The following is a 19488-nucleotide window of genomic DNA, read 5'->3' as shown; positions in this document are numbered from 1 at the left end:
CGATGTCGTGCATCCTGCTGATTGTTTGGCGGTTACCGGGGAAGGCATTGTTTGTAGATAGTGGTATCGAAGTGTATAGATGTTACGTGTCTCCAAGTTAGCTCGTGTCGTGTTCTTCGCTTTGGGTTCCGAGGTCAGCAATCGGCGGATTGGGAACACGAACCGCTTCGACCCCACTCTTGCAATTCAGTGCGTCGCAACCCGAAGTCCGCGAATTCTAGGAAATACACGCCGTTATATACGCAAAATTTGTCAAAATTTCCATCCAGCAAGCACGACTTCGCTTTGAAGTATTCTCCCCGTAGCTCAGTTGGTTTAGAGCGTCTGACTGTAATATCTGCTGTTATCAGAAGGTCCCTTGTTCGACTCATGGTGGGGAGACAACTCTCTTTTTGCTACATTTTTGCTCTTTCATTTTGCTCCCACTGATTCAAGGTGAAACATACTCCGAAACAAGTAATCTATGTGGAAAGCCCGCGGTGTCTATAGCTCCGATGTAGCGACGGATGCAGACAAGGCATCCTGTACTATTGCTACAAAATGTCTTCTTACGTGTCGGCAGACTTGACGCTTTGCAGGCAACTGTGCCACACCTGTGTTTTTGACATCTCTAGTAGCCGTCAGATAAATCATTGCGATGCAGGTATTCCTGGCGATAGTGGAGGTTCCTAATTGCCAGGCTTAAAGCTGGCCAATGGCTGGTGCTTTTGCTGGCCTTCGAGTTCAAACCTACAGCATCGACATTGCGAAAGGACCTCTTCCAATTCTACGAAAGACGGTATGACTCGTCTAGACGTGCACGAGATACTCGGTGGGATCCCACTGTGTTGGGTATAGAAATGATCGCCAAAGGTAAGTACGGCGAGGTCATTCCGGACCGACTAGTCCTCCAACAACTCTACCACATCATCAGTTCTATTCATCTCTGTCGGTGTATTCGTCTCACTTGCTTGCTATGGCATCTCCGCTCTCTACCGTCAACTTATGCATATTTTTCCTCGTTGGTGTGCAAATCGCACGGGCGCAAACTCCGAAACTCCTGTCAATACCTATCAAGCATATCGACAATGCCGGTTCATTCGTTCCTCTCGTCTCGATAGGAGTCGGTACGCCGCCGCAGTCGATAACAGCAGTTTTGGATACGGGAAGCAGCGATCTCATCATCCCAAGGACTGGCAGTAGTATCTGTCAGAACCAACAGCAACAATGCTCCGGCACTCTTTTCGTCACTGGCTCATTCAACACGGACGAAGATAGTAGCCTTAGAGATGTCGGTGTAGAACTAAACACCGATTTCGCTAATGGTGCTGCGTTCCGAGGGCGATTCGTTTCTACCGCATTGACACTTGGGAAGCAGACGATATCCAAAGCGCAGCTGGGAGTTATCGAACAAGGTTCCCTACCAGCCGACACTCCACTGTTTCCTATCTTAGGTATTGGTCCTGTTGAGAACGAAGTCGTCCGGCCGACCTATCAGAACGCGCCCGCCAAACTGAAAGACGTTGGTGCGACCGACGCCAATGTGTATGGTGTTTACATGAATGACTTCCGTGAGTCGTGACATCTACTTTACCATGTATCCCACTGACAAAAGTTTCGACAGGTAACCCAGAAGGCTCCATTGTGTTTGGCGGCGTTGACACGGCTAAATTCCAAGGTCAACTCCAAGATGCAGGTTCGTTCTTGCTGAACAACAATGGAGTCGCATCGAAATTTGTAATCAACTGGAGCTCCATGCAGCTAGTGGGCGGCGACTCATCTCTCTCCGGCTCGAATGTCGACCTGGCACCACGAGGCGGTCTACCCCCAGTGTTAATCGATACCGGAAACCCGGCCCTGAATGTCCCCTCGACCTCACTGCGCGCCCTAGCTATGGCTGTAGGTACGACCTTCGATGAGCAGGCTGGTCGACTGGGTAGTGTGTCATGCGACCTAGGCTCTCGCGGAGAGAGCCTTTCATTCGGTTTCAACAATAACCGAGCGAAAGTCAGCACCCCTTTGGCTGCCATGCTGGTACGCGACTCGTCTTCAAGCGGCCCTCTGTGCTATCTTCCGATGTTTCCTTCGGATGGAGACGATTTCGCGAGCCTGGGTGCCCCATTCATGCAAGGGGCGTACGTCGTTTTCGACCTGGACCAGAAGAGGATGTTGATGGCACAGGCGAAGATGAATGCCACTGGCTCGAGTCTACAGACTTTAGAAGTGTAGAGGTAGCTTGTTTGAAATGTAATGTCAAACACATGTATTGTTTCTGCAACAGTTCGTGTCGCATTTTTCGTGCGAAGAAGTATACATAATTTTGGAGAGTGATCATTTGTTAGAATTATTTGGTGTGTATGCAGCAAGATGCGACACAAATTCTGACTAGCCCTTGTGGAGGTCGAATGCGGATACCCGCGGACGTTGTTAATGTACATCAAAAAAGTTGCTGGTATCTGGAAACGTCGAGATGAGTAATAACCTCGCTGTGAAGCTGTTCTTCATCCGTGACAGTTTGAAAGCCACGTTTGGAGCTTGCCAACTGCCCCTTCGCCCAGCTGCTGAGAGCAAGCAGGCGATTCCACGTGCATGAACATACTCGATAATTTTGGGAAATTGGTGCCGCAAGTAGGACAACAGAAGACAAGAGTGCTACCACCTTGCTCACGGAATATTCGCAGCAAGTCGATGCCCTGCTTGATGGCCTCTCGATCTTCCTTGTGCATGAAGAATTTGCCTCCTTGGAAGCATCTCGCGGTGGTGAGCGCCAAGTCGTACGCGTCTATACCGGAAGAACAGGCACCAGATTCAAGGTGGATGATCATTCCTCCGTAGGTTGTGAAATTGCGTGTACAGCCGAGACACTCATAGCCAGGTTTGCGGTGCGTCAGTTCGTGCTGTAATTCGCAATTAGCCTTGGTTGCATCCCGATAGCTGGTCTTGACTTACATGTATTAGGTTCGAGGGTGTGTCGAAGTGCCGCTCGCATACCTTGCAAACATTGAATGCTGCAACATGCTGTTGAAAAGTCCAAGCAGTCCTCCAAATTCCATCGCAACCGTCACAAACGTAAGCACAACCGCGTTTACGGAAATGATACTTCAGCTCTGTCCAGTTGGAAAACTCGTGGCAACATTCTTGACAAAAGTTGTGTGTAATCGATTCATGTAGTTTTAACTCTTCCGATGAAAGGAATACAGAGCCGCATTGGGGACATTCGACCCGTAGGCTTGACACAACTTGTGAGCTCGCGATGTGGTATATTTTGATATAGGGTTGGAATCTCTCATACCTGACGAAACCCGTGAGCATGTACATGGTATAGGCTGCGAAAGTGCTACGACGGAAGAAGGAGAGATGACGCCCCTATTGGCTGGCAGTGAAGCAACGAACGCGACGTTGCCGGTGAGGAGGTAGGCCCGTGGAAGTAACGTCAGCAATACCGATACACTATGCCGAAGCAGGTGTTGTTTCGCGATGTAACTCCCTAGGTAAACGCGTATGCATTGACAGCGAGAGTTGCTTGTCCACCCGCAGGTGCGACTACCGCGGTGCGGAGCAGGACACCACGTTGCAGCGATGAGGTTCATCAGGGCTGGAGTGCGAAGACCACGAGTAGGCCCGTGAAGTGCTCTTGTCTGCCCGCACCTCCGCACATGGGCAGCCCGGAAGCCGCAATTTGCTCTAGACCCAGTTCAGCTAGCATCAATCATCCCTTCCGGATTGCTCAAGGACTCCCTGCTTCAGTCTGTAAACCCTCCATCACGCAATCGTGGTAACCAGAAACCCGTTAGCACAACATTCGTAGACGAAGAGAACTTATTCCTAACGTTATCGCGATGGTGTGAGTAATCGAGTTTGACGTAACGAAGTTCGGACCGTCGCCGAGGAACCGGCCGTTGTGGCCTGTGCAAGCCGTATAATCAGCAAATCTCGACGAAGATACAGGCGATTGTGAAGAAAGAAAAGTCTAGCCTGGGAATATGATGACTCTAAGCTGCAGTTGTTTGTATAAGTGAAGTGTGGTCTCCTCTTCTCTGATTTCAATCTCTCATGGTCAATCACTCTTGGTCTCTTTCAGCTCCAACCCTTCAGTCAAACATCATCAGGATGTCAACACCATGCGCGATACAACGTGAGGCTCTTATAAGACCAGGCGAAACATGCCGAAGCAAGGAACAATTTGCAGATGCTCAAGTGCTGCCCAAGTGGCTGATACCTGCCGACCGTCGGGGCTGGCGACGCGTTGTCCAGAACTTCACTCCGTCATGGGTACGAGAACCTCTCCGCAATTTCAGCGGAATACAGAACTGACCAATCCCTAGTTCGCTGTCACGATGGGTACAGGCATCGTCGCGATCTTGCTCAATGCCTTCTCTGAGCTCTACCCTCGTTGCCACGGCTCGCTGAGAACCCTCAGCATCGCGTTCTTCATCTTGAACATTCTCATATTCTCCGTCATACTCTTGATATCCATCCTGAGATACGCACTGTACCCCGCCACATGGACACTAATGCTCCGGCATCCGGTGCAATCGCTCTTTCTTGGCACGATACCTATGGGATTTGCTACCATCGTCAATATGTTCGCTACGGTCTGCGTACCAGCTTGGGGTGGTTCGACGCCGTATATCGTTTGGGGAATGTGGTGGGTCGATGTTGTCTTGAGCGTGGCTTGTTGCCTCTGGCTACCTTTCCAAATGTAAGTTGATCTATAGTTGTCTTTAAGGGCGAGAGTCCAGCCCTGGGGTGTTCAAGTTTACGAAAAAGGAGTAACATCACAAGCTAACATGGTGGCAGGATGACGAAACACCATAACCGTCATGAAACGATGACAGCAGCCTGGCTCCTCCCGATCGTAGCCTGTATCGTTGCAGCAGCTTCCGGTGGCGTTGTCGCGTCAGTGCTACCTGAGCCAAACCACGCCCTAATCACCATAGTCACCAGTTATGTGCTGTGGGGTATGGGCGTGCCACTGGCACTCGTGGTTATGGTGATGTACTTCCACCGTCTCGCCATTCATAATCTTCCATCTCAGGAAGTAATCGTCAGTGTCTTTCTGCCTCTTGGACCTATGGGACAGGGCGGATACGCCGCTTTGAAACTCGGAATCCAAGCTTCAAAGACCTTTCCAGAGACGAACACGTTGCATCCAATAGCCGGCGAAGTTCTCTACGTACTAGGCTGGATGACCGCCATTACGCTATGGGGGTTTGGCTTGGTATGGCTATTCTTCGCAGTCGCGTCAATCAGTCGGAGCAAGTTCCCTTTCAATATGGGTTGGTGGGGGTTCACTTTTCCCATTGGCGTCTGTACGATGTCTACCATTACCATCGGACAGGAACTGCCATCCGCATTCTTCAGGATTCTGGGTACGGTACTTGGTGCCAGTGTCATACTTCTGTGGCTACTAGTCGCTGTCGGTACTGTGAAGAACATGGTGTATGGCAATATGTTCCAAGCGCCATGCTTGCGCGAGATGGAGAAGAAAGCATGTGCAGCGTCTGCTGGAATGCAACAGCAGGACGTGTGAAGATGTCTAGTGCAAGAAGTCAGTATATCCTAATACATATCTATGAGGCCAGGGATCATAAAGCAGCTAGCAGCCTGAAAGACTAGAACATGCAGGCGAACCATCGCCAATCTGAAAACATCCAGAAGTATTGTGGTGTGAAACAGCAAGGGTTCTTTCCTATGTGTGCCAGAGAGTGACTGCCGTAGCTACCCATGGTACGCATAGGATTTGGCAAGCGTTGGACGGGTACCAGTACTGCTACGGTCTAGGTGTACCTGACGGACATGTAGGTTTACTTATCGCGCGCACTGACGAAGGACCGATATGGAGACTTTCTTGGCGTTTTGGTGGCGCGAATGAGGCTGCAGCAGGCTCCAGTCGGACGCGTAACAACGCCAGTCTCACCCTGGAGATGCGAAGAGTAGCACAAAGCGAGCCTGATTGGCCCGCATGGGGCCTTTCCGAGGGAGGCGGGAAGCAATTGACGGTGAAAGGGACACAGTGTTTCCAGTAGGCCGGCTTGTCTAAGCGTTTCCAGCAACTTCCAATGTTGCGGCGGCGGAAGGAGCACGGACCCTAAGGCAACATCAAGCTAGCTCGAGCAGTGAGATCACCGACACTGTTCAAGCTCCAACTTACTTAAACCACCACGCCCCAAACACCAAAGACCCATCACCTCCATCTTACCCCCCACCCCACCCACAACCCATTCCACCGCGCTGCAAATCCCGGCGTCCCTCTTTGCACCGGAAAAGTACAGTCGCAGCATTCCATAGAGACACATCAGCAAGATGTCCGCTGAACCAGACCACTCCAAGCCGAAGGTGGATCTTTCCAAGTACGTGCATTGCCACCAGCCGCCTGTCTGCAACCGCGACTAACAAGACTCCAGGAACCCCGATGGCGCTGAGCCCAAGGATGTAGGCACTGCCAAACACCCATCTGAGACCGCCTTTACTGATCCGCCACAGAACGACGAGACCGCAACTGCCATCCTCAAGAAGAAGAAGAAGCCAAACTCGCTGATGTAAGTACGCCACGAAGCGACACAAAGAAGCCATACTGACTTCGCAGTGTCACCGACGCCGTCAACGATGACAACTCGATTATCGCCCTCTCAAACAACACCATGGAGACGCTCCAGCTCTTCCGTGGTGACACAGTCCTCGTCAAGGGCAAGAAGCGGAAGGACACCGTTCTTATCGTGCTCGCCGACGACGACCTCGACGATGGCTCTGCGCGGATAAACCGTGTCGTTCGCCACAACCTGCGTGTCAAGCACGGTGATGTTATCACCATCCACCCTTGCCCTGACATCAAATACGTACGTAGCTACATCTTCGAAATGCTGATTCAAAGCTAACTCCATTGCAGGCCAAGCGCATTGCAGTCCTTCCCATCGCCGACACCGTCGAGGGTATCACTGGTTCGCTGTTCGACGTTTTCCTCGCCCCATACTTCCGCGAAGCCTACCGACCGGTTCGTCAAGGCGACACATTCACAGCCCGCGGCGGTATGCGACAAGTGGAGTTCAAGGTCGTCGAGGTCGACCCACCAGAGTTCGGTATCGTCGCACAAGATACGGTCATCCACTGCGAGGGCGAGCCCATCCAGCGCGAGGACGAGGAGGGTAACCTCAACGAGGTTGGCTACGACGACATTGGTGGCTGCCGAAAGCAGATGGCGCAGATCCGAGAGCTGGTCGAGTTGCCACTGAGGCATCCTCAGCTCTTCAAATCCATCGGTATCAAGCCTCCGCGTGGTATCCTGATGTACGGTCCTCCCGGTACCGGTAAGACACTGATGGCTCGTGCCGTCGCCAACGAGACCGGTGCTTTCTTCTTCCTGATCAACGGTCCCGAGATCATGTCCAAGATGGCCGGAGAGTCAGAGTCAAATCTGCGCAAGGCGTTCGAGGAGGCCGAGAAGAACTCCCCCGCGATCATCTTCATTGATGAAATCGACTCCATCGCGCCCAAGCGTGAGAAGACCAACGGTGAAGTCGAGCGCCGTGTCGTTTCGCAACTGCTCACTCTCATGGACGGTATGAAGGCTCGCTCCAACGTTGTTGTCATGGCTGCCACCAACCGTCCCAACTCCATCGACCCCGCCCTCCGCCGTTTCGGACGTTTCGACCGTGAAGTCGATATCGGTATTCCCGACCCTACCGGCCGTCTCGAGATCATGCAGATCCACACCAAGAACATGAAGCTCGGTGACGATGTCGACCTACAAACTATCGCTGCTGAGACTCACGGTTACGTTGGTTCTGATTTGGCTTCGCTTTGCTCTGAGGCTGCCATGCAGCAGATTCGTGAGAAGATGGACCTCATCGATCTCGACGAGGACACCATCGACGCCGAGGTTCTGGACTCACTGGGCGTGACCATGGAGAACTTCCGTTTTGCTCTTGGCGTATCCAACCCATCAGCCCTTCGTGAGGTCGCCGTTGTCGAGGTTCCCAACGTCCGGTGGGAGGACATTGGTGGTCTGGAGGAAGTCAAGCGCGAGCTCATTGAGTCCGTGCAGTACCCAGTCGACCACCCCGACAAGTTCCTTAAGTTCGGTATGTCTCCATCCCGAGGTGTACTGTTCTACGGTCCCCCTGGTACTGGTAAGACGCTTCTTGCCAAGGCTGTTGCCAACGAGTGCGCGGCCAACTTCATCTCTATCAAGGGTCCCGAGCTACTCTCCATGTGGTTCGGTGAGTCTGAGAGCAACATCCGTGACATCTTCGACAAGGCGCGTGCCGCCGCACCTTGCGTCGTCTTCCTGGACGAGTTGGACTCTATCGCCAAGTCGCGTGGTGGATCTCAAGGCGATGCCGGTGGTGCCTCTGACCGTGTCGTCAACCAGCTTCTTACCGAGATGGACGGTATGACATCGAAGAAGAACGTCTTCGTTATCGGTGCCACCAACCGACCGGAACAGCTCGACAATGCTCTGTGCCGTCCCGGTCGTCTTGACACTCTCGTTTACGTTCCTCTGCCCGATTTGGCGTCGCGTGCCAGCATCATCAAGGCTCAGCTTCGCAAGACCCCTGTCGCCGAGGATGTCAACATCGACTTCATCGCCCAGAACACCCACGGATTCTCTGGTGCCGATCTTGGATTCGTCACCCAGCGTGCGGTCAAGCTCGCCATCAAGCAGTCTATTGCGATTGACATCGAGCGCCGCAAGGCTCGCGAGGCTGCTGGTGAGGATGTCGACATGGAGGTAGACGAGGAGGACCCAGTACCTGTGCTGACCAAGGCTCACTTCGAGGAGGCCATGCGCTCCGCTCGTCGCTCCGTTACCGATGTTGAGATCCGCCGGTACGAGGCCTTCGCACAGTCAATGAAGAACTCTGGTGGATCAAGCTTCTTCCGCTTCCCCGACGCTGAGAACGCAGCGGGTGGTGGTGAGCAGAACACTTTCGGCGCTGGTGGTGAGGACGAGGACCTGTACAACTAGACAGTTGCAGGATCATGACGGATGGGTTTCCCTTTTTCATCATCACACGGCATGAGGGGCGATTGACGTCTCATAGATAGATGGAGGCGCGCGTAATTGCTAGCGCTTTGACAGGATATCAGTAGTATCTTTCACGAACCAATGGCCTCAATGAGAATGCATGTTATCAATGAAGTTTTGCTGCGCCTACTATGTCCTTGTATTGATCTGTGTTACTACCTCTGACCTGACTCCCTTTTCCATCACCGTGCACTTTTTACACCAATCATCCATACTCAACGAACGGCCGAGACTCCAATATGGTTGATTCAACGCTGTCCACTTGGCGCAGCGGTCATGAGGCAAGGTTTCATGGGCACAGGCGAGGTCTTTGATCACCCGAGACAGCGGCCGGAACCCATCGGTGCCGTTGAACGGTGTCGCCCGCCCCACATTGCAACGGTGTCGGCTGTGCGCTCGATAGTATCGTTCGTTAAGGCCTTTGCTTTGAAGACTTCCCCTTCAACTACACTGACTCGGGCGACACGAGCCTGCATTTTGCTGTGGCATGGAAGGTGGACTCTTTCTCAGATTGCAGGAGGGGCGATCACTTGTCGTCTTCGTATGTGATGTCGCACACCTTCTCCAACTCCTTCATGACTGTCTTTGCACCGGCGTCGATTGCCGATTTAGGGATCTTCAAGTTGACTTCCTCTCCATTTTCTCCATCCCCATTCGTCGTTCCGTTGGTGCCGTTTGCGCCATTGGATTGATCCTCCAAACCACGTGTTTGCTCTCTGATCTTCTGCATCGCCAGATTCCGGGCTTCCTCGCAGGTAGTAGCCTGGCCCGAGCGGAACAGATCGGTAATGTAGGCTCTTAGATCGTCTTTGAACCCAGAGGCCCGCAGGGATTCGTCTAGGGTGGATTCAATATTGCGGATGCCATCGCCAGAAAGAAGGGCCGAGTAAATGTTGTTCCGCAGGTCTTGGGAGATGCCGGACTGGGCCTGAGTCGTAGTTACATTGATGGATTGAGACATTGTTCCGAGCTCGTGAGTCGTCAGGTGTGAGATTGTGGTGCAAAAGGAAAAAAGGAGGAGGTTCGTCTAAAGTTGTCAATACCGGGCGAGCTACCTTATAGCGAAGTAGTGGGTGATCCTGTTCGCGTAGACGACGGGGAGCTGGGCGCACGTGGGATTGTGCTCTGAAGCTCGGAGGTAGCCAGATGTCGTAATATGGGATGCAGCGTCTTAAACGACTGGCCGGGGTAGCCGTATTCGGGCAGATGCCGGCAGAGATGGCCCTAGTTCAACGTTGGCGGTGAAGATCGTTAGACGCATGTGCGTGGTTTACCGGGTGCCGTTGCGGGCTCGTGATGCGAACGATAACTTGCAAGATTGCACTTGCCGGATCCGAAAGCGAGCAGGTGCAGCGTGGGCGATGGGGGGAGAGGAGGGGAGATGCCGGGAGCGGCGCCGCGAGAGGGGGCGGCTAGGAGCCTGAAGCAAGAGGGTTCATGTGCAAAGCCGCCCGACGTGGATGGGCAGGCGGTGGTGAGGGCTGAGTGTTTGGTACCTGCATCCTTTATCGCAATATTGGCTCCCAGCTGGTATGGGAAGCTCGGACCCAGAGGGCTCTATCCCGCTTTGGCTTGGGTGGCCCTGCTAGCCGCCTGTCGACGGTATTGGTATTGGCATCCAGAAGCAGGCGAGCCAGTCTACTAAGGCGTCGTGAGCAGAGCGCTCCTCCTCCTGCTGTGCACTGCCTCGTCGTCTCGCTGCTCTCCATAGTCATCCTGGCCGCCTTCTTTCTACCTCAGGCAAAGGCATAGGGCGACTGCAGGGACCATCGCAGCCCCCGAGGTTACGCGCTTCCCCATCAGGCGTCGACGACAAAGCGCTTAGGGACCGGCACGCCTGGCCGCCTGCGAAGACCTTCACCCTCCCCGCCCTGCACTCTTGCGTGCCACGGCTAGCAGTGTATCTGAGACTGCGCCCAGGATAGCCCGACCTGCTCCCGCTGGAGACGAAACACGCCGGCTCAATCTCGCTTCGTCTCAGACAGGGTGCCCTATCGACGACACTGGACCGCCCGGCCTGCGCGACATCGCCATCGATAACACAGACGTCGTCCCCTCGACGAGCTTGCTGCGAGGGCTTGGCAGCATCATCTCCCTCCGCCCTCTGCCAACCCTGCGACTCCCGACGAGGCCGTCGACGTCACGCCCACCATGGCCTACACGACCAAGTACCATGAGGACTCGGACGCCGATGACGAGTTTGAGCGCCAGGGCATCTCTAGCCCGACCCTACCCGCCGAGTACGAGAGCTCCCCCACGAGCTCCGGCCCGCTGAGCACTGAACACACGCCCACCACCTTCACCCATTCGCGCGACAGCAAGAGCAGCCCGACGGGGCACATAATGGAGTGGAACGAGGACCAGACGGCCGACTTCATCGCCGACCTGGGCCTGGAGCAGTACTCGGATACCTTTGCTAGTACGTCGCACCGCGCGCACCATTAGCATTGTTTGCTAACCCATTGTTTGTAGACGAGGGCATCACCGGCGACGTGCTCGCCGCCCTCCAGCATGCCGAGCTGAAGGAGCTGGGCGTCGGCAGCGTAGGCCACCGCCTGACCATCCTCAAGGCCGTCTACGAGATCAAGGTGCGGCAGAACGTGCCCATGGACCCCGACGACTACGTCCCGCTATGTGAGTCCATTGCCTTTGCCATGGCGTTGCACGTCTAACCACCACCTCAGCCGCGGATACGTCGGCACAGGAAGCGCCGCCAACCCAAGACGACTTCGCCAAGGTCATTCGCGTAGTCCAGGCGCGCGACGAGCGCATACACACGGCCGAATCGGAGCTGCGACATCTCCGAGAAGACCTCAGCAGGGTCATGGACGAGAACAAGCGGCTACGAGAGGAGATCCTGCCACTCGTGCGCATGCTCAAGGACAACCAACCCCTGCCTACGCCCCACGAGCACTCCGTCACATCGCCACCTGCAACTCAAGAGAGATCTGGTGGCAGCAGTCTTTCGCGTAAGTTCTCTACCAAGAAGCTTTTCCTTGGATCCGCGCCAAAGAACCCCTCTCCAACAATCCAAGAACATCGCGCTCTTGTCGATCATTCTTCTTTGGACCCCTCCGCAGCAGCCGTCGCAGCCTCCTCACACCTCACAGCATCTCTCGGTGGTGGCCCGCAACTGTCGCCCAACTCCATCGCCCAACCCTCCCCGACATCCCCCGCATACACACAAGGCCAAGGCCGCCAGTACAACCGCGAAATACCCCGAAGCGGGCACGATCACGACGGCAGCTCAGGGTGGAGTCAAAACACATGGAATTCAGACACAACTGCTGTATCCGACCGCAATCGCGACCCCCGCGCTACGCCCGCACCACTGTCATCACGACAGATGCGAAACAACGCTGCACCAACACCAACCCCCGACGATCGCGACCGCGACCCACCACTCTCTGGCGGCTCAAGTTCAATGAACACCTCCGCATCCAATCCCGCATCCACGCCATCTACGAACCCGCAAGTTGAAATCTTCAAATCATTCCGAGTCTCAATCGACGATCCGTGCCACAAGGTGCTTCCGGTTGCGCTAAAAAAATACAACATTACGGCAGATTGGCGCCAGTATGCCCTGTATATTGTACACGGTGATCAGGAGCGCTGTCTTGGACTCAACGAGAGGCCGCTGATATTGTTCAAACAACTTGACAAGGAAGGCCGGAAACCCATGTTCATGCTTAGGAAGCATGCAGCACCGCAAGAAGGCCATGTCAGCACTGTAGGCGGAAACGATGTACGACCCGTCAATCCGCAGACAGAGAGCTTCGGGTGGGGTAACCAGAATAGAGGGACACCCCTGCCCGGAGGCGTTCTGTAGAAGACTACCACGCTACCAACTAGAAGAGGCGTTGCTGTCTGGAAGAGGATAGCATTGTAAGACTATGGGTATTGTTGAGAACGACCTCCTTCAATACTGCTGTCGAATGATCGTCGCTGTTGTAAACGACATCATCACAGCACACACGGTAGAGGGAGTGTTTTCCAAGCACCAGAATTGCGATCAAGGATTACACAAGATGTCATCATTACAGCATCTTGCGTGGCATGATTAGCGATAGGCGCTCATCCAACGCGATCAGCGTCGTCCCATGCATGGTCGGAGTTTCGGCGTATCTACGGTTCCTGGTACCATTCACATTCACACCTAGGGAAAGTGCTGCGATTTTGGGTGTTTTTGAAGCAGATCTGAGGGAAAGAAAAAGGAGAATGATTAAGACGGTGCGGTGGGATACAGATGGGACATTTCAGAGACGACCTCGTTGTGCTATTTCATGACGACATCATAGGGGATTTGTGTGCAGCGAGCACACCTGGCTGATTCATTTAAAAACGTCTTCGACGCGTACAGCGAAAGCGTCAATCGTAGTATATTCTACTTTATTTCTCACAATTGCAATGATGTGTCATTCGCTGTTCATTTCAACTTCACTCTAAATCGTTCTCGTGGTGCAGCTCTACTACATGCATGTGGGAAGCACTAGGACTGCAGTCCTGGCCACTAAACTTAGCTCATTGTTCTCGGGTTACCTTACACATGCTACTACTACCCTTGACCCCGTGTGTTGCCTCGAGTCATGGAACACTACGTGTTGGGTGTGATTCCCCGGCCTTGCATACATGATACGCGTCACGATGCAGGTACCGAGAGTATTGTCACATCCATCGCTGCGACCGTGTTTGGTTTTGCTTCGTTGCTATTTTCGCCACCGGGGGTTTGGAAGAAGGTGGAAGGTAGGAGGTATATTTAGCTCGTGGCCCCTCGCTGTCTCAGCTAGATCTTGGTGTGCAGCGGCTTGTTCCGTTGGTGATGCTGTTGCTGAGGTTGCTGTGTGCCTAAGGCCGAGAAAATGGGAAGGATGGGGTAATTCGCGGCTGGTGCAAGCAAGAGAGCGCCCCATGCATTCGATAGCGGCTATCGTTGCCCAGTTTCAAGGCTCTTGGACAGGACTTGCGTCATTTTCTGAAAGATAGATGACTTTCGAAGTTCTCTGTTATGTTCTTCGCAAGCCAAAGACACTTGATTCCACTCTTCATTCCACATCATGGGTATCTTATCGCCGGTCGCCGTGCTCATTACAGCAAACTAGCTTTCCTCCCTCTTATAATCTCCACTCTACTCCACGACTTCCATCAAAACGGCTTAGCAGCCTTCCTCGCCTCCGCCTTCCCACTGACCGGATCCCTAAACTCCTTCCAACTGACCGGATGCATAACCCTCCCCTCCTCACTCCTCGCCAGCACAACGCCAAACTCGTTGCGATCCGTAGCGACGTAGTAATTGCCGCTATCGCCCAGACTAATGACCGTGCCTCTGACCAGATCACCCACCCTGAAGCTCTCCTCAATCTTTATCTTGTCCTTCTCTGTAGCCCGGATATCTTCGCGTCGGATCTGCGCGAGGAAGGCTTCGCGGCATACGGCGTTGTCGATGACGAGGATTTCGCAGCTCGCGAAGCGTGGGCCGAGACGCGTTATGCGGACGAGGACTGTACTGGAAACGGTTGGGAGGAGGGGCACGCCGCCGCCAGAGTTGGGACCGAGGATGCCGGGGTCGGTGGAGGTGGGTGGACGCGTTATTGAGAGGAGCGGCGCGAGTTTGCCAGACTTGGAAGATGCGCTTTGTGTGGAGGGATGTGATGGCGAAGAGAAAACGGGTCCGGCTATTGAGGCGTAGATTTGCGAATCGTGGATGTGTGTTCCTGGACCAGGACTGTATTTGTCGACACTTCCGAGGAGTTGTCCTGGGAGCGCTATTGAAGGAAGCGCCATTGTGGTCGTGGGTTGAAGCTGTCTTTCTAAGATTGTATTTCCACAAGCCGTTCTTGTTCAGCCTCCGCGACGATCCTACTGGTAACGCAATGGATTGCTTTGATATTCGATGTGTTAATCGGTTCGCGACCCGGTTTCTCGATGTTGTAACCTCGTTCGTGCTGGGGCAAATTCTGTGAACGCGGTTCTGGAGCTGGGTTAATTGGTGTTGCTTGCTGGGATCCGTAACTTTTTAGCTGCGGAAGCTTACGTCATTCGCCTAAACTTGCCGCCAGGCGCGTTGATTGGAAGTCACGCAAATCTAATAAGATGCCGTCGATTCTGACAAGTCGGTATTACACTAGGATGTATGCTGTAAAGCTATAAATCTTGCGCGTCCTGGCGCTGGCTCCGTGCCCCGGCCGAGGCCTTGCTGCCCGAATCATACAATCACTTCCGCATATACAAGCAGAAGAACGCCGGTTTTGGACCAACCATGTATCTAGCACCTTGCTCCAATCGCCGAGCCATGCAATCCCACGCAAAACAGTCATGAAAATCATTCGCTCATGGTAACGTTCCGGTAGAAGACGCGCCCAATCTGACCCTCGGACAGGTTCATACGTGTTCCCTCTGTCCTGGGCCTGACTCTACGATCTGCCGGCGACTAAACGGCCTGGTAGAGGAGTAAGGGTTCGCCGATATTTTCTATCTCGGGGATGGTGCATTTCAGATCAAAGGCTTTGGATAGCACGATCTTGAAGATCTGAAGTAGAGTCAGTATGGGCTTAGTAATGGGGATGGGCAGCTCTCACCTTCTGCACGTTGATGCTATGGCTAGTCGAGCTGAAGATTAGACTGGCCTTCATTGCTCGCGCAAATCGCTTAGCCTAGATGTTGTTAGTCCTTCGGTTCTGAATTGTTTTTGCCAGGGACTCGTACTTGATTAGATATCTCCTCCTGCTCCTCGCGCGGGAAGTTGACAAAGTGGTCGTACTTTGTGCCGACCAAAAACGGGATGGCAGTCTTGTTGAAACCGCGTCCCTGTCTGTACCACTCCTTGATGGAATTCAATGTGCTTTTTCGTGTCAAGTCGAACATGAAGAGTATGGCAACAGCATCGTTGCAGACCAACGGCAACATGTTCACGAATTCACGTTGACCACCCAGATCCCAAATGGAAAAGGTGATCTCTGTGTTCCGGATCGAAATGGTCTTTTCCATGAAGTTGACGCCTGTGGTTGTCAGAATCTGCAGTTTGTGAAACATGCCTGTGTAACCCACCGAGCGTTTGGATGTAGTCTTCGTCCCAGCTGCCCTCAACGTATTTGACCATTAGACTGGTCTTTCCGATCTGCGCGTCTCCGACCATGCCGACCTTGATGACGACGCTGGCGTTTTTGGCGGCCTCCTGTTGTTGCTGTTGGGCGCTCCCTCGCTGGTCTTGATATGAGTTTGACCGCGTGTTGCCCTCCGAAGTCGGATAGCGACCCATCTGCGAGCTGGGCCGCGAATGCGACTGGCCCATGTGTGTTTCTTTGTTGGCATCGTAGTAGCCGTGCCGTGGAGGTGTGTCGGCGTCTGATGATGTATTGAAGCGCGTCCCGTTGTGTGTTGTGTACTGGTACGCGGTGTCTGAGTAGGACGTTGACGGTCGATGAGGCTGCTCGTAGGGGTTGGGACTGTTATTAAGGCTCGCGTTCTGGGTGAGGTCTGGTAGCGGTGTGACAGTCGAGGCGGTAATAGTCGAACTCATGCTGTCGTCGGCGACGTCCATGGTCTGGTCCATGTGCTTCTGCGCTTCCTGTTCGGCTTCGATAGGCACCTGCTCGGGCTGCATTGGCTCGGGTTGCAGTTGCTGGGGCGGCAGCTGCTCAGGCTGCACTTGGTGTACGTGCTGCACTTCTGTGGCAGCTACGTAGGGCTGCTGCGCGGGTTCCTGACTCGAGTATTCTGGCTCCATGGCTAGTATGTCTCAGCGTCCCCGCGGTTGTTGATCTGAGCTGAAAGCGCGCTGGCACGCGTCAAGACGGTGAATGCAAGCTGACAATGTGTTTTCTTCTTCCTTGGCGACTCTGCTCCTCGAACAATTCTATGCGACTTTAAGGGGGAGAGTCGGTATTATGGGCGCGGCCTCTGTGGTGTTGACCTGGGATGTGCGGGATGCGATTGGACTGGGGGTAGCGCGCAGTGTTTCGCTCCAGAGATGCACGCAACAGCCCCGGTGGGCACCTGAGAGAGGGGGGCGTCATAGCGTGGTCCGATACGCCGATCGATAAGCCGCCTCAAAAAACATTTGGCGGGACAAATTCCAGCGCCAACTTTTTTACGCCTGCCACAAGACACCCCCAAACACAACCTCACGCACTCACACACCATGGCGAAGCGACCCGCAGACTCAGAGCAAGAGCAGGAGGCTATCAAAAATGGAGATCGCCCTATGGAAATCGATCAACACAACGAAGCGGGCGAGTTTGAGGATGAGTTCGAAGATGAATTCGAGAGCGAGGATGAGATTCTCGAGGCAGGTGTAGACGGACGACCAGACGAAGAGCGCGAAGCTGAGGAGCGCGAGAGTAGGTTGCCGGAGGAAAATGTCGAAAATCCAAAAACTAACGCCTCCAGATGGCATGGACGTGGACCAAGATACTTTCATTCCCGGTCGACACAAACTCTCACCTGGCGAGACATTGAACCCCGATCTTTCTACATACGAGATGCTTCACGCGCTCGAAGCGCCGTGGCCCTGTCTCTCATGCGACATCGTACCCGACAATCTAGGCGCAGACCGCAAAACATACCCTGCAACAGTCTACTCAGTGGCCGGCACACAAGCAGCGCGAGGAAGGGACAAGGAGAACCAGATCATGGTCATGAAGATGAGCAGTCTGTCGCGAATGGAGAAGGACGATGAAGAGGACGATGACGAAGAATCCGACGACGAGGCCTCAGATCCTATCCTCGAGACAAAGTCGATACCGTTGACGAGCTGCACGAACCGCATACGTGCCCACCAGACACCGCAAGCCACATCCGCACAACCTCCTACAACCCTTACCGCCGCCATGACCGAGTCAGGCCAGGTCTTGATTCACGACGTTACCCCACACCTCACAGCCTTCGACACTCCCGGTACCACCATCTCGCCTACACAAAACAAGCCCGTCTGCACGATTCGCGCACATGGATCGAACGAAGGCTATGCGCTAGATTGGTCGCCTTTGATACCAGAGGGAAAGCTTCTGACAGGTGACAGCACCGGAAAGATCTTTGCGACAACACGGACACAAGGCGGAGGTTTTGTCACAGACACGACGCCCTATACCGGCCACAGTGGCTCAGTAGAGGAGCTCCAGTGGTCACCAACCGAGAAGCACGTATTCTCCTCTGCGTCGAGCGACGGCACAGTCAAGATCTGGGACGCGCGGTCAAAGTCGCGGAAGCCGGTGCTCAGTGTACAAGTCTCAAAAACAGACGTCAACGTACTGAGTTGGTCGCACCAAACCGCTCATCTCCTCGCTACCGGTGCAGACGACGGCGAGTGGGGAGTCTGGGACCTGCGGCAATGGAAGCCCTCTACCGATATGTCGAGCGAGAAGAAGCCCTCACCCGTTGCGTCGTACACTTTCCATAAGGAGCAAATCACCTCGGTCGAGTGGCATCCTACAGACGACAGTATCGTGCTTGTATGCGCCGGCGACAACACCCTCACCCTGTGGGATCTGGCTGTCGAGCTTGACGACGAGGAGAGCAAGTACACAGCAGGTGTCCAAGATGTACCGCCGCAATTGCTGTTCGTGCATTACATGGAGCAGATCAAGGAGGCGCACTGGCACCCGCAGATTCCAGGCGCCATCATGGCTACAGGAGGATCAGGATTCAACGTTTTCAAAACAATCAGTGTATAAAGTAGCGTCACATCTGCACAAAACTTCAAACATCCTACCCTTCTTGGGTTCATGCATTCCGAGGCGCATTCCTCTTCTTTGTCACGTACGATACGCACTTCGTACTAGTTCGGTCAACAAAGAGCGGAAGACCAATGTATTCCGAAAGCATCCTCTAATCGTGTTTGGAAATACCGCAAATGCTATGTCGATCCAATATGTCAAGATACTTGATCAGCATAATGCTCAAGCGTTTTCGCAATATCAGTTCCCAGCCTCCATATCCCAAAAGTTCTTGATCTCGAATCCCAATGGCACAAGTCAGATCTGGCCTCGACGCCTTAATGCATCAAATGCCATATATGCACGATTAAGTTGAGATACAACACTTTACTTCGACGTCTCCATCCTTCAGCCGCCAACACCAATCTCACCTTCCAGCAACGCAACCTATACTACACTCCAACGCCACTGCCACGACCAGCCTCTACAATTACAGCCAATCTTGGCCCCAAACCACACACATGACGGACATCCCCTACCCCGAATCCTACCTCCGTACCCCCATCTACGCGCTACCGTTCCCACATCCAAAATGGCATGTCAAAGTCGGCACGGGAGAGGCGTACGAAGTTACGAGCCCGATCTGGGAGGAACACGATGCCGAGCTAGGGTATGTGAATAGTGTGGGTGAAGTGAGGGAGAGTATTGAAAGTCTTGTGGGAGACAAAGGTGACAAGGAGAACAGTGTAGAAAAGGACACTAGAAGAGGGAAGAGGAGATTGGACGATGTTTGTGGAATGAGCAGCGAAAATGTGAAGAGGAAGAGATTTA

The 19488-nt window shown here is 53.7% G+C and overlaps 7 protein-coding genes and 1 non-coding gene across 8 annotated transcripts; 5 read left to right on the top strand and 3 right to left on the bottom strand.

Annotated features, from left to right (window-relative positions):
• The first annotated feature begins 295 nt into the window (after positions 1 to 295).
• Positions 296 to 381, top strand: J4E87_009035. The gene has a single exon. It is a non-coding gene; the product is annotated as a tRNA-Tyr (tRNA).
• Positions 382 to 955: 574 nt separating this feature from the next.
• Positions 956 to 2208, top strand: J4E87_009034 (uncharacterized protein; the record flags this gene model as incomplete). Its single annotated transcript, XM_049380615.1, has 2 exons — positions 956 to 1550; positions 1604 to 2208. The coding sequence occupies 2 exons, from the start codon at positions 956 to 958 to the stop codon at positions 2206 to 2208; spliced, it is 1200 nt and encodes a 399-aa protein (XP_049229678.1).
• Positions 2209 to 6285: 4077 nt separating this feature from the next.
• On the top strand, positions 6286 to 8947 carry CDC48 (AAA ATPase cdc48; the record flags this gene model as incomplete). Its single annotated transcript, XM_049380614.1, has 5 exons — positions 6286 to 6332; positions 6387 to 6414; positions 6466 to 6521; positions 6569 to 6818; positions 6869 to 8947. 5 exons carry the CDS (start codon positions 6286 to 6288, stop codon positions 8945 to 8947), a joined length of 2460 nt encoding a protein of 819 aa, XP_049229677.1.
• A 586-nt stretch (positions 8948 to 9533) lies between these two features.
• Positions 9534 to 9968, bottom strand: J4E87_009032 (uncharacterized protein; the record flags this gene model as incomplete). The annotated part of the gene is made up of 1 exon (XM_049380613.1): positions 9534 to 9968. The coding sequence occupies one exon, from the start codon at positions 9966 to 9968 to the stop codon at positions 9534 to 9536; it is 435 nt and encodes a 144-aa protein (XP_049229676.1).
• Positions 9969 to 11158: 1190 nt separating this feature from the next.
• On the top strand, positions 11159 to 12836 carry J4E87_009031 (uncharacterized protein; the record flags this gene model as incomplete). Its single annotated transcript, XM_049380612.1, has 4 exons — positions 11159 to 11426; positions 11480 to 11641; positions 11692 to 11976; positions 12118 to 12836. The coding sequence occupies 4 exons, from the start codon at positions 11159 to 11161 to the stop codon at positions 12834 to 12836; spliced, it is 1434 nt and encodes a 477-aa protein (XP_049229675.1).
• A 1313-nt stretch (positions 12837 to 14149) lies between these two features.
• J4E87_009030 (uncharacterized protein) lies at positions 14150 to 14788 on the bottom strand (the record flags this gene model as incomplete). Its single annotated transcript, XM_049380611.1, has 1 exon — positions 14150 to 14788. The coding sequence occupies one exon, from the start codon at positions 14786 to 14788 to the stop codon at positions 14150 to 14152; it is 639 nt and encodes a 212-aa protein (XP_049229674.1).
• A 646-nt stretch (positions 14789 to 15434) lies between these two features.
• On the bottom strand, positions 15435 to 16730 carry J4E87_009029 (uncharacterized protein; the record flags this gene model as incomplete). Its single annotated transcript, XM_049380610.1, has 4 exons — positions 15435 to 15533; positions 15583 to 15657; positions 15710 to 16002; positions 16052 to 16730. The coding sequence occupies 4 exons, from the start codon at positions 16728 to 16730 to the stop codon at positions 15435 to 15437; spliced, it is 1146 nt and encodes a 381-aa protein (XP_049229673.1).
• A 414-nt stretch (positions 16731 to 17144) lies between these two features.
• Positions 17145 to 18675, top strand: J4E87_009028 (uncharacterized protein; the record flags this gene model as incomplete). The annotated part of the gene is made up of 2 exons (XM_049380609.1): positions 17145 to 17343; positions 17393 to 18675. 2 exons carry the CDS (start codon positions 17145 to 17147, stop codon positions 18673 to 18675), a joined length of 1482 nt encoding a protein of 493 aa, XP_049229672.1.
• Between the last annotated feature and the right edge of the window lie 813 nt (positions 18676 to 19488).

The sequence above is a fragment of the Alternaria ethzedia genome, assembly GCF_023757985.1.
Source record: "Alternaria ethzedia strain BMP 0044 chromosome Unknown scaffold_31, whole genome shotgun sequence".
Lineage (NCBI taxonomy): Eukaryota > Fungi > Ascomycota > Dothideomycetes > Pleosporales > Pleosporaceae > Alternaria > Alternaria ethzedia.
The sequence above is the reverse complement of the archived record's forward strand: the minus strand, read 5'-3'. Positions and strand labels throughout refer to the sequence as shown.